Genomic DNA, 13,632 nt, shown 5'->3' on the forward strand with positions numbered 1-13,632 from the left:
ACGATACATCCTGCCAGAGATGTACGAATAGTTTCGTATTACCTAAGAGTAATTCATGACTAGGTAAAATTATCGGCCCTCAAGAAAGTTTAAGGTTTACGTTGGTTCAAGGTTCATTTCGGAGTTGTCTTGGCAATAGCTGTTAAAAGGGAGCGGAGGGAGGGTTGTAGGGCCTAGCTTATTGCTACGAGAGAAAAAAACCACGAATCTTGCTTTAATTATGGAATTTCTAAGAAGGATAAAAAACTAAAAGCGTAACCCCTGTTAGTAAAGCGTTGCAATGAAATTTAATTTATTAATAAGCTCGTAAAAAGGCTACTTAAAACAGACTTGTTGAACTGAAATTTAGACACTAGTATCCAAATTTTAAACCAATATCAATTCCAATTAATTTTTTCACAAAGGGTTCACTAAATATCAGTTTCACAACTTCATTACCAACGCTCTACATATTTTAACGTTAAGACACTCTTTAAATTTATTCATTACTCATTTTAAAAAGTTAAAAAAAATCTAAACTAATTTTAAGTATTTAGAACTAGAACACCCAAATAGCTTAAATTTTATATTTAAATAATATCTTTTATTATATCCTTTTCTTTGTATAATTTTTGTATAATATACCAGTATTAGTATTTTGCCTAAGAAATATATGAACTAATTTAATTGTCTGATTAATTAACACTACACTTTGTGTAGAAATTGATTTTAAAGTGTAATAGAACTCTTCACTATTGTCGTCACTAAAAAATTATAGACATTGCCCCATATATAAAAAATAACTATTTTTTTTTCAATCAAAATATTCCAGAAAGTTTTGCATATTCTCTTAGTGTTTCTAAACAGCTAGGGTAATCTATCTGCGTGACAGGTGACGTTTCCTATAAATCAACAGGGGTAGAATTTGCAAAAATGTTCTGGAAAATATAAAAAAAAAAATTTAAGTTTAACAACCATTTCATTGTCTTTTTGGTAACCCATGCACAAAATAATGATTATAAAACAGCAGTGTTCTTTAAGTTTAAGTTAATAGTTGCGTGACAAAATTTTAAAAACATAGCCTAAAATTTTTTATTTAAATGAATATATAATAGCCAGTAAATGGTAAAGTTTTACTTCAACCCCCCCCCCCGCCATTTACACAACTAATATAACCAAGTACAACATTCTTTCGACAAATCAGTAATTTCCTATCGTATCAACATGCGCCAACAGAAAGATATTTCATCATAGCCAACACGAGTAATATAAAATACTTAAAATGTATAGTTAAAAAATACGATGACCAATAGAACTTCCCAAACTATCATTTTGGAAAAAAAAACCCCAACAAGACATACGACAGAGACGACATATCAAGAAATATCCATATTCAATTTCTCTACTGATATTCAGACGCTTTGGATTGGCACGTTCAAAGAGTGAAAGTGACTTTGGATTAAGAACAACAAAGATGCACAAAGAAACAACCTTTCAACAATTCCAAAAAATATATCCCAATGCTTCAACTTCGCTACATAACTCTTTTACTACTTGGCAATTGGTCCACAAACAAAATAGAAGCTCGTAAAAGGATTCGCAAAATAACTTCTTCAAACAAGGGTTGCCTAATAAAGACTGTATATGTACTGTCGGAAGTTTAGCCTAGCTTCTGGGCGACAAAGTTTTGAGGGAATAAGGGACTTGTCAGAATGCCTACTCTACAGGAACTGACTACCCCGTGTCCGAGGGTGGTGAAACACCCCAAATCCCCCCTCCTTCACCACCCGATTAAACCTCAATTACTTCACTCGCTAATCTTTCATCACCGTGGACTATCAATTCAATTTGCATTGAAACTTCGTAATTCAAACCATCGCAATTCAATTTGCATTGCAACTTCATAATTAAAACCATCGCAATTCAATTTGCATTGAAACTTCATAATTAAAACCATCGCAATTCAATTTGCATTGAAACTTCATAATTAAAACCATCGCATTTCAATTTGCATTGAACCTTCGCAATTAAAATCTTCGCAATTCAATTTGCATTGAAACTTCGTAATTAAAATCTTCGCAATTCAATTTGCATTGAAACTTAGTAATTATAACCATCGCAATCCCTTACAAAATCTTTCTTTGGGTTCCTTAGGAAATATCTATGGGTCTTTAACGTGCTCTTGGGAACATCGTTTTTGGGAATTTTTCCCCAATGATCCCGTTTGCAAATTCTTAAGAGCTCTTTATATTACTGTCTTGAGGATTCACTACCGTGTAAATCCTCTAAAAATCCCAAAGAATAAATGATATAGATTTTTCTTCAGAATTATTTCTCTACGCTTCTTTAGGAATCCTTAATAATTTAGAACTTGAATTTTTCTTCAGAAATAATTCTGTAAAAACTCTTTCGGAATCCTAAAGAATTTACTATAATAGTTCTCTTCAGAAATAATTCTGTAAAAATTCTTTCGGAATCCTAAAGAATTTACTATAATAGTTTTATTAAGAAATAATTCTGTACAAACTCTTTCGGAATCCTATAGAATTTACTATAATACTTTTCTTCAGAAATTATTCTCTATAACTCTAGAATTCTTAAAGAATTTATGATTTACATTTTCTATAGATATCATTCGGTGTTAATCTTTAGGAATGCTAAGTAATTTTCAGTGGAGACATATCTTCACACCTAACATTGCAAAACTCTTGTACTAGCATACAGAGTTTTAAACCTTTAGTATGAAAACGTCATTGCGTCTCTTAAGCTACAAGAAAAAATACGAAATATCAATAAATAAATTTTTTTTTTCAAGTATTAATTATTCCTAAAACATTTAAAACTATCAAAGAGGCCAACATAATTCAACCAAAATAGCTGCATTCCATATATTAAATTGGCAAATTAAGAACTAATTATAAACCTCTAATTACCTTCAATAATTGGATTAACTGCTAACAATTTTACACTATTATGACTAGCAATGTAAATGCACTTTCGCATCTTTAAATTATGAAGTGAAAGTAAGGAAATGTTTCGGGTTTCTTTAACTTCTCAAAAACCACCGAGAATTATGGTCCTCCTCGTAAAGTTAACAGCGTATCGTAATACTTTAAGTTTTTGGACTATTAGGAAATTTGAGCCGTTGACGTTGGATATTATTAAGCGAATTTTGTAAAAACTATCTATTCCATTTTCATCAACACAAAAATGAGAATTGTCTGCTTTTTTGCTCCGAGATTTTGAAACAAAACTAACCCCTTTTATAGAAACCTTTCTGTAGATAGTTATGTCTGACAAAGTCATGTTATTTTCATTCAAATTCTTAAATCATCATTGTCGGCGAAAATATTGGAAGCTATAATTCCAAATGTTATATGTTTCTTTTTGCCATTAATCCTCGATTTAGATGGGAAAAGACTATAGTACTTTGTTAATTTGTCAAAATAACGCTCAATTAGATGGTTGTCTTTTAAAGCATTACCATGAATAACTAGAGAAGGGATATTTTGTAATAAAAGGTATTTCTGTGCGATTTGCAATTGAACAAATAGTGTACCATTAAAGAGTCGAAGGATCCGTCCGTTGTAGAAAATAGACTAAAAAACTAGTAATCGGAAAAAATAGATTTTAGGCCTAAAGTGTCTTAGTATAGCTTAAAAAACCAATGTTAAAATATATGCGATAAGATAAGAGATTGTAACCGAACTGTAATTTAAGATTCGAAGTTTTGATAAGCTAGTCTTGATTTTGTCTTGATTTTAACTTGAACTTATTTATAACGATTGACTACAGTCAGTAAATAAACTTGATTTTAACTTAAAATTCAGTATCGTTATTTTCTCAAATTATTACATGGTGCCGAAACCCGGGAACTTAGAAGGCTAGTTATAAAGTAACGGACTAGAATAAGGATTAAGAAATTTCGAGAACCTTTCGGACGTACTGAATTTAAATGGCGGAATCAACGGCGAGACAATTCGAGCGAAATAAGAAGAAACGGACAGTCCATAGGCAACAGTTGTCGAAGTTAATTAACAAGATAGAGAAAATCATTGACGACGAACAGGAAACCTCGACGGAGATCTTAGACGGCCTTTTGGAACAAATTGCCGCTAAAGACAAGGTACTAAAGGATTTGAATGCCATTATCGAAAACGAACTCGATGACGAAGAACTAGAATCGGACATACTGGCATCTGAAGTATATGAAACAGACGTTATCAAGACTAAGGCGAAGATTAAATGGAACCTTCAACCGGAAGCTCGCAGTAGACGAAGACTAAGTAGCACGGCAAGTAGTGACACAGTTTTGGGTAATGAAGATGTAAGACGACCCGTCGCGAGGACAAGACTCCCTAAGCTGGAACTTGGAAAGTTTTATGGAGAAGTAAGCCAGTGGATGCAGTTCTGGCCGCAGTTCGAAGTTGCAATCCATAAAGACGAATCACTGGGAAGCATTGACAAGTTCGTGTACCTGAAATCTTATCTTGGAGGAACGGCTCTTAACTCTATAACAGGATTAACCTTGAGCGAAGAAAATTATTTTTTGGCAATCAAGAACCTCAAGGAGCGATTTGGAATGAAGGATGTTATCCGAAACACACACACTAACAGGCTTCTAGACATGTCCCCGGTAAGAAGATCATCGGACTTAGCTGCGCTTCGAAGGTTGTACGACCATTGCGAGATCGAAGTCAGAAGTCTCATAAATTTGGGTGAAGCCACTGGAAAGTACGCAGGAGTAATTAGCTCTATTATCCTGAAGTTAGTTCCACCGGATATCGCTTTGGAATACTGCAGGCAAAAACCATCATCAGAAGAGGCTGAGGACGTCAATCAATTGTTGGCATTCATACGTCACGAAGTGGAGAGTAGGGAAAGGTCCTTGTCTTACACAAGATCTGTACGACGACTCCACGAACCAGAAGAAACTCGAAGAAGCAATAGACCTCCAGATCACAAGCCATTCAAGACTGGTAATAAGTTTGATTACCCACCGAGATTCAAACCACCATCAGAACATTCTGCAGCTGCTTTACACACTCTCTCAAAAACACCCGAAACCTGCATGTTCTGCGAAGAAGCCACACACCGCTCGGAGAACTGCGAGAAATATCAGACGGTCGAAAAACGGAAAACCATTTTACTCAAGAAAGGCCGTTGCTATGTCTGCGTTTCTGGTAGACATCTGGAAAGGGATTGCAGGGTTAAACTCGCTTGTTCGCACTGCCAAAAGAGACATCACATATCTGTCTGTGGCCAAAGGGACGGTAATAATGAAGACACAACAAAAGACATGACGGTACAACTCTCAGCATCTTCCTATACCCGAAGAGCGAATACTATCTTACTCCAAACGGCCGTAGTAAGACTTCAGAACGGAACAAGGGAGAAATTAATACGAGTACTTCTAGACGGAGGTAGCCAACGTACGTTCATCAAACGCAGTACCTCCCATGATCTCAACTTTCCCGTTGTTGGAGAAGAACTTCTTCAAGTCCATGTGTTTGGAAACGAAAGCCCCAAACCCATGCATTGTCGAAGGGTGGAAGTCACGATCAAGAGTCTTTTTAATGAAAAAGTTATAAAGCTGGAAGCAGTAGAGTCTGAAGAAATCACTACGGCAAAAATCGAAGTACCTGGAAATGTCATAGGAAAGGAAATTGGACAAAGGAGTCTACGGTTCGCGGATCAAATACCAAATGGCGAAGACTGCAGTGATGAAATTCACATCCTCATTGGTACAGAGTATTATTGGAGCCTTCTAAACGGAAACATCGAACGGCTGAACGAGAACTTGGTATCTATTGAGAGCGAATTTGGTTGGTTGATACACGGTCCTGTATCTATACTGAGTATGCAAGTTTCGTCGGGATTATCTACTACATTAATCACTAATGTCGTAAGTCAAGAAGAAGAACTCAATAAAATTCTTCGGTCGCATTGGGAAATTGAGTCCTTGGGCATAGTGGAAAGTGAAAATCAATCATCCATGGAACATCAAGAAGCTTTACGGAAGTTCGAACAAGGAATTCAATTCATAAACCAACGATATCAAGTTTCACTACCTTGGAGAGATGAACACCTTGAACTTACCAGCAATTATTCTGGAGCAAAAAGGAGATTCTTGAGTTTAACGAGAAGATTTCGTCGGGATCCTTTGCTATATAGCAATTACGAGTCAATCATCCAAGAATATGAAGATAAAGGTATCATCAAAGAAGTCACAAGCTCAGGAAACGATTCAAGAACACCAAGACTATTCTACCTTCCTCACCAACCGGTGATTAAAAGTGAAAGGACGACCACTAAAGTCCGAATAGTTTTTGATGGCTCAGCTCACGATGTTGGAAATCCTTCCTTAAACGAATGCCTCTTATCCGGTCCAAACTTGAACCCTGACCTGTTAGACGTGCTTGTGAGGTTTCGGAAGTACAAGGTTGCATATATGTCGGACGTTGCACAAGCCTTTTTGCAAATTTCACTAAAACAGGAAGACCGAAACTCAGTCAGATTCTTATGGTCAAAGAACCCATTAATGCCAGAGAAGGATATGGAAATCAAAACCTACTGTTTTACACGAGTACTTTTTGGCCTGACATCTAGTCCATTCCTACTGTCTGCCACCGTAAGATATCATGTGAAGAAATATGAAGGTCAATATGAAACTACTTGCAAGAAGCTGAACGAAGATTTATACGTGGACGACCTCATATCCGGAGCTCATAGCGATAATGACGCATTCGAAGAATCTAAACAAGCCAAGGCAATCCTAAAGGACGCCAATATGTCGCTTAGAAAATGGCAAAGCAACTCGAGAGACCTTGAAGATCGATGGAGGAAGGAAGGATGGATTGAACCGACAACAGAAGATATTTCCTTTGCTTCACCTTGCGCTTTGAAGGTTTTGGGTCTCTCATGGGATAAGAAAAAGGACGTCTTCTTCTTTAAGGTCGAAGGCCTTTTGGAATATATATCATCACTTAAAGATACAAAGAGGTGCATACTTAGCGCCTCCGCCAGAATCTTCGACCCACTTGGCCTCGTAATGCCCTTCACGATAACTGTCAAGATCTTGTTTCAAGCCATTTGGGAGAAAGGGTGCTCTTGGGACGAAGAATTGCCATCCGAGTTAACTCGTCGTTGGAAATCATGGTGCAGCGATTTGCCGACCTTAAATGAACTTACAATCCCTAGGAGTTACCTACCATCTAGCGTTTCAATTTTGGAAGCTTCGGTTCAACTTCACTGCTTCACTGACGCAAGTCAAAGGGCTTACGGAGCGTGTTTATATGTGCGAAGTATGTCAAAGGATGGATTGATCACTGTTAGCCTCATTGGATCCAGAAGCCGTGTGGCCCCTATCAAACAACTTACAATTCCGAGACTCGAATTAATGGGCGCCCTTGTTGGTGCTAGATTCACTCATCGTATACGAAATAATTTTAAGGACAAGAACCCAAAAATATACTACTGGAGTGACTCGGATATCACAATTCATTGGATTAAAGGCCAAGCCAGTCGTTGGAAGCCCTTTGTAAATAATCGAGTCGTCGAGATTCAACAACTGAGCGAGCCACAATCATGGAATCATTGTCCAGGCCTTGAAAATCCAGCAGACTATCTCAGCAGAGGACAAGCAGCCAATGAACTGACAAGGAACTTCAATTGGTGGAGAGGACCTCCATGGCTCAGCCTGCCTGAAATTTACTGGCCAAAAAACACACCAGTAATTGAAGAAGATGACGTACGCGAAGAATTAAGAGCCAAGCAAACAACGACTGCTCAAAATCTTTGCAATGTTAGAAAATTCGAACCCATGCTTACACTGGACAACTTCAGTGCCATTTCAAGGGTTCTAAGAGTCACTGCTTGGGTCATAAGATACGTCTCTAATCTGAAGAAAACTCCTGAAACAAGAACTTCCGGAGTCTTAACCGCCGAAGAATTGAAAACCTCAGAACTATATTGGATCAGATTAACCCAACAGCAGAGTTTTCCCGAAGAACTAAATAGCCTAAAACTCAAACAGAGATTAGCAGAAAACTCAACTATTTTGAAGTATAACCCAATTCTCGATGACGATGGAATAATCAGAATTGGGGGACGCCTACAATGTTCTACATTTTCTTATGATGAAAAACATCCCATCATATTACCCGACGGACATAAATTTTCGTTGTTGCAAATCGATTACGCCCACGAAAAAGTATTACATCTGGGAACATCTTCCACCATGGCCAAAATTCGGAAAAGGTTTTGGATCTTAAAGGCCAGACAGCAAGTTAAGAAGAGAATCGGTAGATGTCTCATATGTAAGAAGCTCAGGGTTAAACCGACTAAAGAAGAAACCGCACCATTACCAGCTGACCGAGTTCGACAAGCGGAACCATTTGAAGTCACAGGTCTTGACTTTGCAGGACCTATATTTACCAAAGGCGCAAATGAAAGACAAAAATCTTATATAGCGTTATTCACTTGTGGAGTCACGCGAGCGTTGCATCTTGAGATGGTGTCGGACCTGTCGACTAAGTCGTTCCTCCTGGCTTTTCGAAGGTTTATCTCCCGAAGAGGAATGATCAAAGTCGTCTACAGCGACAATGCATTGACATTCAAACGAGCAGATCGAGAATTGCAGTTGCTGTGGAAACGAATTAATAATGATGAAGTGAAGGAGTTCTTCGGACAACAAGGAGTTGTCTGGAAGTACATTGTAGAACGCGCCGCATGGTGGGGCGGGTTCTACGAGCGTTTAGTCAGATCCACGAAATCCTGTCTAAAGAAGATACTCGGCCGATCGTTCTTATCATTCGAGGAATTGACGACAGTTTTAACGGAAGTAGAAGCAGTTCTAAATTCTCGTCCAATAACTTATGTTGGCGAAGAGTACGACGAAGAACCACTAACGCCAAGTCACTTTCTCACTGGTCACCGTGTAACCTCTTTGCCTCCTGATCCCAAGTTGAATAGCAAGGAATTGAAGGATGAATTAAGGCGGCGATGGAAACTTCAACAACGGCTACTTGATCATTTCTGGAAGCGGTGGCGGAAGGAGTATATATTGGAATTGAGATCCGCCCATCAAGTATCCCAAAAGACTTCTTCACTCAACGTCAAACCAGGAGAATTGGCCTTACTAAAGGATGACAACCTTCCTCGACATATGTGGAAGATGGTTCGCATCGAAGAAGTATTCGAAGGTCGAGATGGGAAACTACGTTCGTGCTCCATTCGGCTCCCATCACAAGTCATTCTCAAAAGACCAATTGACCTGATATGTCCTCTGGAGATCAATTAAAGATGGACTCACTAATTCGCCATCGGCGGGGAGATTGTAGAAAATAGACTAAAAAACTAGTAATCGGAAAAAATAGATTTTAGGCCTAAAGTGTCTTAGTATAGCTTAAAAAACCAATGTTAAAATATATGCGATAAGATAAGAGATTGTAACCGAACTGTAATTTAAGATTCGAAGTTTTGATAAGCTAGTCTTGATTTTGTCTTGATTTTAACTTGAACTTATTTATAACGATTGACTACAGTCAGTAAATAAACTTGATTTTAACTTAAAATTCAGTATCGTTATTTTCTCAAATTATTACATCCGTTATTATTCTCAAAAGGAAAGGCCGAATAATTCCATAAAGATCCCCAGTTTGACACGCATTCAACCAAATGAAATAATTGGTGTACGTTGAACGTCATATTTTCTTTGCCATACAGGTTTTCATAGTTGGTTAGAAAATCCAAAACTATTTCTTGTATTTGAAATAATTGATCTATTGCAACAGTTTTCGCAAGAAGTTCATGAAAAATCTTAACTAGCAATATCCAATTTTGATAATATTATCTAGGCAAAAACGCCTCCATAATTATGGGAGAATAAAAGAGCGCCCAAGACTGCCACTCAGATGCTTTCCAAAACGGTCGATGTTTGAGTGACCTTGGCTTCCGAGAAAACTCTCTAGGGACCTTAATCGCGAGTAACTGTCTATCAATTTCCTTTATTTTTCTACCCAAGTAGTACACCTCGTTGCTGTTCTTCGAGTCAAGCCAAAGGCTAGTTGTCGCACGTACTACACCCAAGTCAAGGCAATGCATGTAATCAACTACAATGTCTTCAAAAGTATTGAAATAGTTAAGTTGAAATAGCACAGAAGGACCCTTTATTCCATTTGGAATAAATCCGGTTTCAGTAGCAATTCTAGCATCTTGAAGTATTCCTTCATGAGATCTACTTTGAAAATTTCCAGTTCCATATACTCTACAGTGTTCCTGTCCCCTATTTATAACTTCACCTGGATTTAAGCACCAAGGGCACCCAAATTCTCCATTAAATTGAGACATATTCATTACCATGCACCTAGCAACAGAATCCACGGTGCAAGGACCAGGGAAAACTCTAGTAGTTATGGTTCCCTTGTTGGCATTTTGCCAAGTGATTCCATCTTCAGATAATTTATTCATGATTTTAACGAAAGGCAACAAAAACGTGTTCATGTTAGGTTTTTTATCACCAAACCATAAGCTCGCAATGAGAGTATTTCTTGATCTAATATGATAAGGTAGTTCATTAATTGTAAACTGGAGCGGCCAAATATTGAAGCTGGATGATCCAAAAACTGGAACGCCATCAGTATTCCAGGTGATCGTAATGTCGTGTTTTGATCGTTTTTTGTTTTTGTAACATCTCGATTCGGATATATCTGACACATCAAATGACCAATTTTTAATGGTCAGTTCTGGGCTCAGTAGTTCCAACACGTTTTTTATTTGCTCTTCGAAATTAAATACCAGGAAGTAGTTTCCCCTTTTAATCATATCATCTTTTTGCCAAACACAGTTGCAAATTGTGCAGCTGAGATCGCTTTCCCCGTCAGCCAGTGATCCAAGGTAGTTACAACACTCTTCACTTTGACAGTAAAAATGTTGAGTCACTAAACCTCACGCACCAGTAAAATGTTTGAAAAACTGATATTTCGTGATTGGAAAAAAATTGTTCTTAGGCAAATGCCAAAAGAGTAACTCTAAAAGGCTCTCAGTTGCTTCATTTGAAGTGTGAAATCTTAGCACGTGACTCATAACAAGGAGTAAGCTCTCCTTGGCAGTTAGGTTAGAGTTTTCGAATAATGGTTTGTCCTTTAACATATTTTAAGAGAATAAACCAATCCATTAATTGCTTACAGAAACACCAGCGCACAGGGGCGAGTCTTCCACCTTAGCTGTTTGGCCTCGCGCTAAGAATCACCGCTAGATGGAGGCGTAGCTTACTACACAAGGCTAGCCAACTAGCATTGCTTCTAGCGGTGATTCTTGGAGCGAAGGCAAACACCTAACGTTGGGGCTCGATCACGCCCTTATATGCGCGCTTCCCCTATGGGAAAAATGGATTGATCTATTGGTCTCTATCTGAGTGCTGCTAGCCGCAGCTCTAATATTAGTTAAAAATAGACCGGGTAGTTTGTAATCATGCAGCACGTCATTATTCTATTTCAATTCTATGGGGGATTGCAATAAAACATACCAAATCATCTGTAAATTTCTCCTCATAATATTGAGTTTCCTCATAGTTAACCGCTTCTTCATCAGAAGAAGAACACGATGATGATTCGGAAGCACAGCAATGAGGTGTAGTCTCGGGGGTTCTAAATAAAAATTATGCATGCTAAATGCTAAGATTTCTAATTGTTTGAGCGTTAAGTAAATAAGGTTACTTGAAATATTTTATTCCAAATAAGCTTACTTATGATATAAATTGATAAGAAAGAGTTTTAAAACCTTTTTTCTTCGTCCGATGATGGTAAATTTTCATATTCAGAAATATTTGTTATAGTTTCTTCCAATTCACACCTAGAAGATTCGGATGAAGTCCTGACACAATTAGTGCTTCTGTCATTGATATTTCTAGTATTTTCTTTAATTTTTTTCTTACGTCGCGCAAGGGTTCTTTTGGGAATCGAGGCGTTTTCGGACCAGATATATGCCTTATAATTTCTCTTTGACATAATTAGAAAATCCCTGATTTAAAAATATTGAACTCGACTACTAATAAAAACGTTTTTGAAATGAAAAGACAGGAGTAGGTTATATTGGAACTTTACCGAGTGGATTTGTCGGTGTCAACATAATACTTCTACATATACTACACTAGAATGCACTAGAAACATCTGTGTGACAGGTGAATTGGTGAAGAGATAAGGTTTGTGGAACCGAACTCTCTATCTTACATTATAAAATCAAAAGTGCCAGTGCCAAAAAAAATTCCGAAGTCAAGGTGTTCCGAGGGCTGGGACAGTCGCCAAGTGTCGGGTTTTAGAAAATTATTTGAATGAATGAATGAATTCTATTGAAATGTCCTTCCCCTTGAAAATGGAGCAATGAACTCAAGTACAAGCGACTTCTTACCCCACGGAAAATCGGTTAAGATCTTTGACTGTCCATTTTATCCCCTAGCCCTTTGTAAAGAAAGTGGGAGTCCCGGCCCTGCCCCCTTTTTCTCCAAAAACACGGAATGAAAAGAATATACCGTCCCACAGATTCCTTCATTCCTAAGGTAAAATTTGCCAAGAATTAAGGGAGCCATATAGAAAAAGTTCAAGCGGACAAGCGGCAGTGCTAAGCGTGAATTAGGGTTAGGGCATATCGTGAAATATATTTTTAGGTTTAATTTTCGTGCGGTAAAGTAAGAGAAAGTTAAAAATGCCTAAACCAGCTGTCGGTGGGCTACATGTGCTCGTTAAGTGGATTACACAAGAGAATTGCTGGGACCATTACTCGGTCAGGCAATTAAAGGATGTGGACATAGCCACTCGAATTGCAGTGGCTACCGTTTATACGGAATTTATTGATATGGAAGTTGATGTCTATTGGGAAGAAGGCAAGGAATCATCACCAGGAAAAATTGTCAGTATTGGCGAGTTAAAGTTTCTAATAGTTCTAAAATAGAAACCAATATTAATTTGTTTGATAAGTTTAAGAAATTTCCCAAGTAATATATTTCTAATTTTTTCGATCACATCTTTCGAACAATTTAAATTAAATGCATTAAACTTTAAAATTCGTGGGGCTTGCTCTAAAATAATATATAGTCTACACTTGGAGGATTCGTACCATCATAAGTACAATAATTAAACATTTGTTTGCCAAAAAGCTCAATTCCTATACTAATGGATGTCAAGAACCTATTTTCACTAGTTATTACTAGTTAAGAGGCTAAAGCGTCGACATGATAATGCTATAGTGGCTTTCACCAAACCTCGAAATTTTTGATTGGCAATGCTGCCAGCCAACATACTAAACACGGTTTTAACCTTAACGGAAACGGAACTCGTTGAGGGACACAATCCTCGCGTTCCTGCTAGGGGGCACTTTCCGCGCTTATGAGTATAAGCAGATGACGTGAAATTCAGTTGTTGTCGGATCTAGCTTAATTGGCAAACTTATGTTTAATTATTGTACTTATGGTACCATACACACAAGGAGGCGAGGCACGGTTACCTGGAGTACAAAATAGCTGGGAGTCTTGTACGCAATGTAGCTTTGCCTCCTTGTGTAAATTGTATGAAATGCTCTTCATGTGAAATTTACCTATAGACCAATTTGGAAATTCCATAGGATAAGCCAACACTCGAGGGGTAAACTCGTCATTCC

The 13,632-nt window shown here is 37.7% G+C and overlaps 1 protein-coding gene across 1 annotated transcript; it reads left to right on the forward strand.

Annotated features, from left to right (window-relative positions):
• The first annotated feature begins 3,934 nt into the window (after positions 1-3,934).
• LOC149662025 (uncharacterized) lies at positions 3,935-9,280 on the forward strand. Its single transcript, XM_089842398.1, has one exon. The coding sequence runs from the start codon at positions 3,935-3,937 to the stop codon at positions 9,278-9,280; it is 5,346 nt and encodes a 1,781-aa protein (XP_089698524.1).
• The last annotated feature ends 4,352 nt before the right edge of the window (positions 9,281-13,632 follow it).

Source organism: Phalangium opilio, unplaced genomic scaffold (assembly GCF_054372755.1).
Source record: "Phalangium opilio isolate 3A_F unplaced genomic scaffold, DU_Popi_V2 ptg000064l_1, whole genome shotgun sequence".
Classification (NCBI taxonomy): Eukaryota; Metazoa; Arthropoda; class Arachnida; order Opiliones; family Phalangiidae; genus Phalangium; species Phalangium opilio.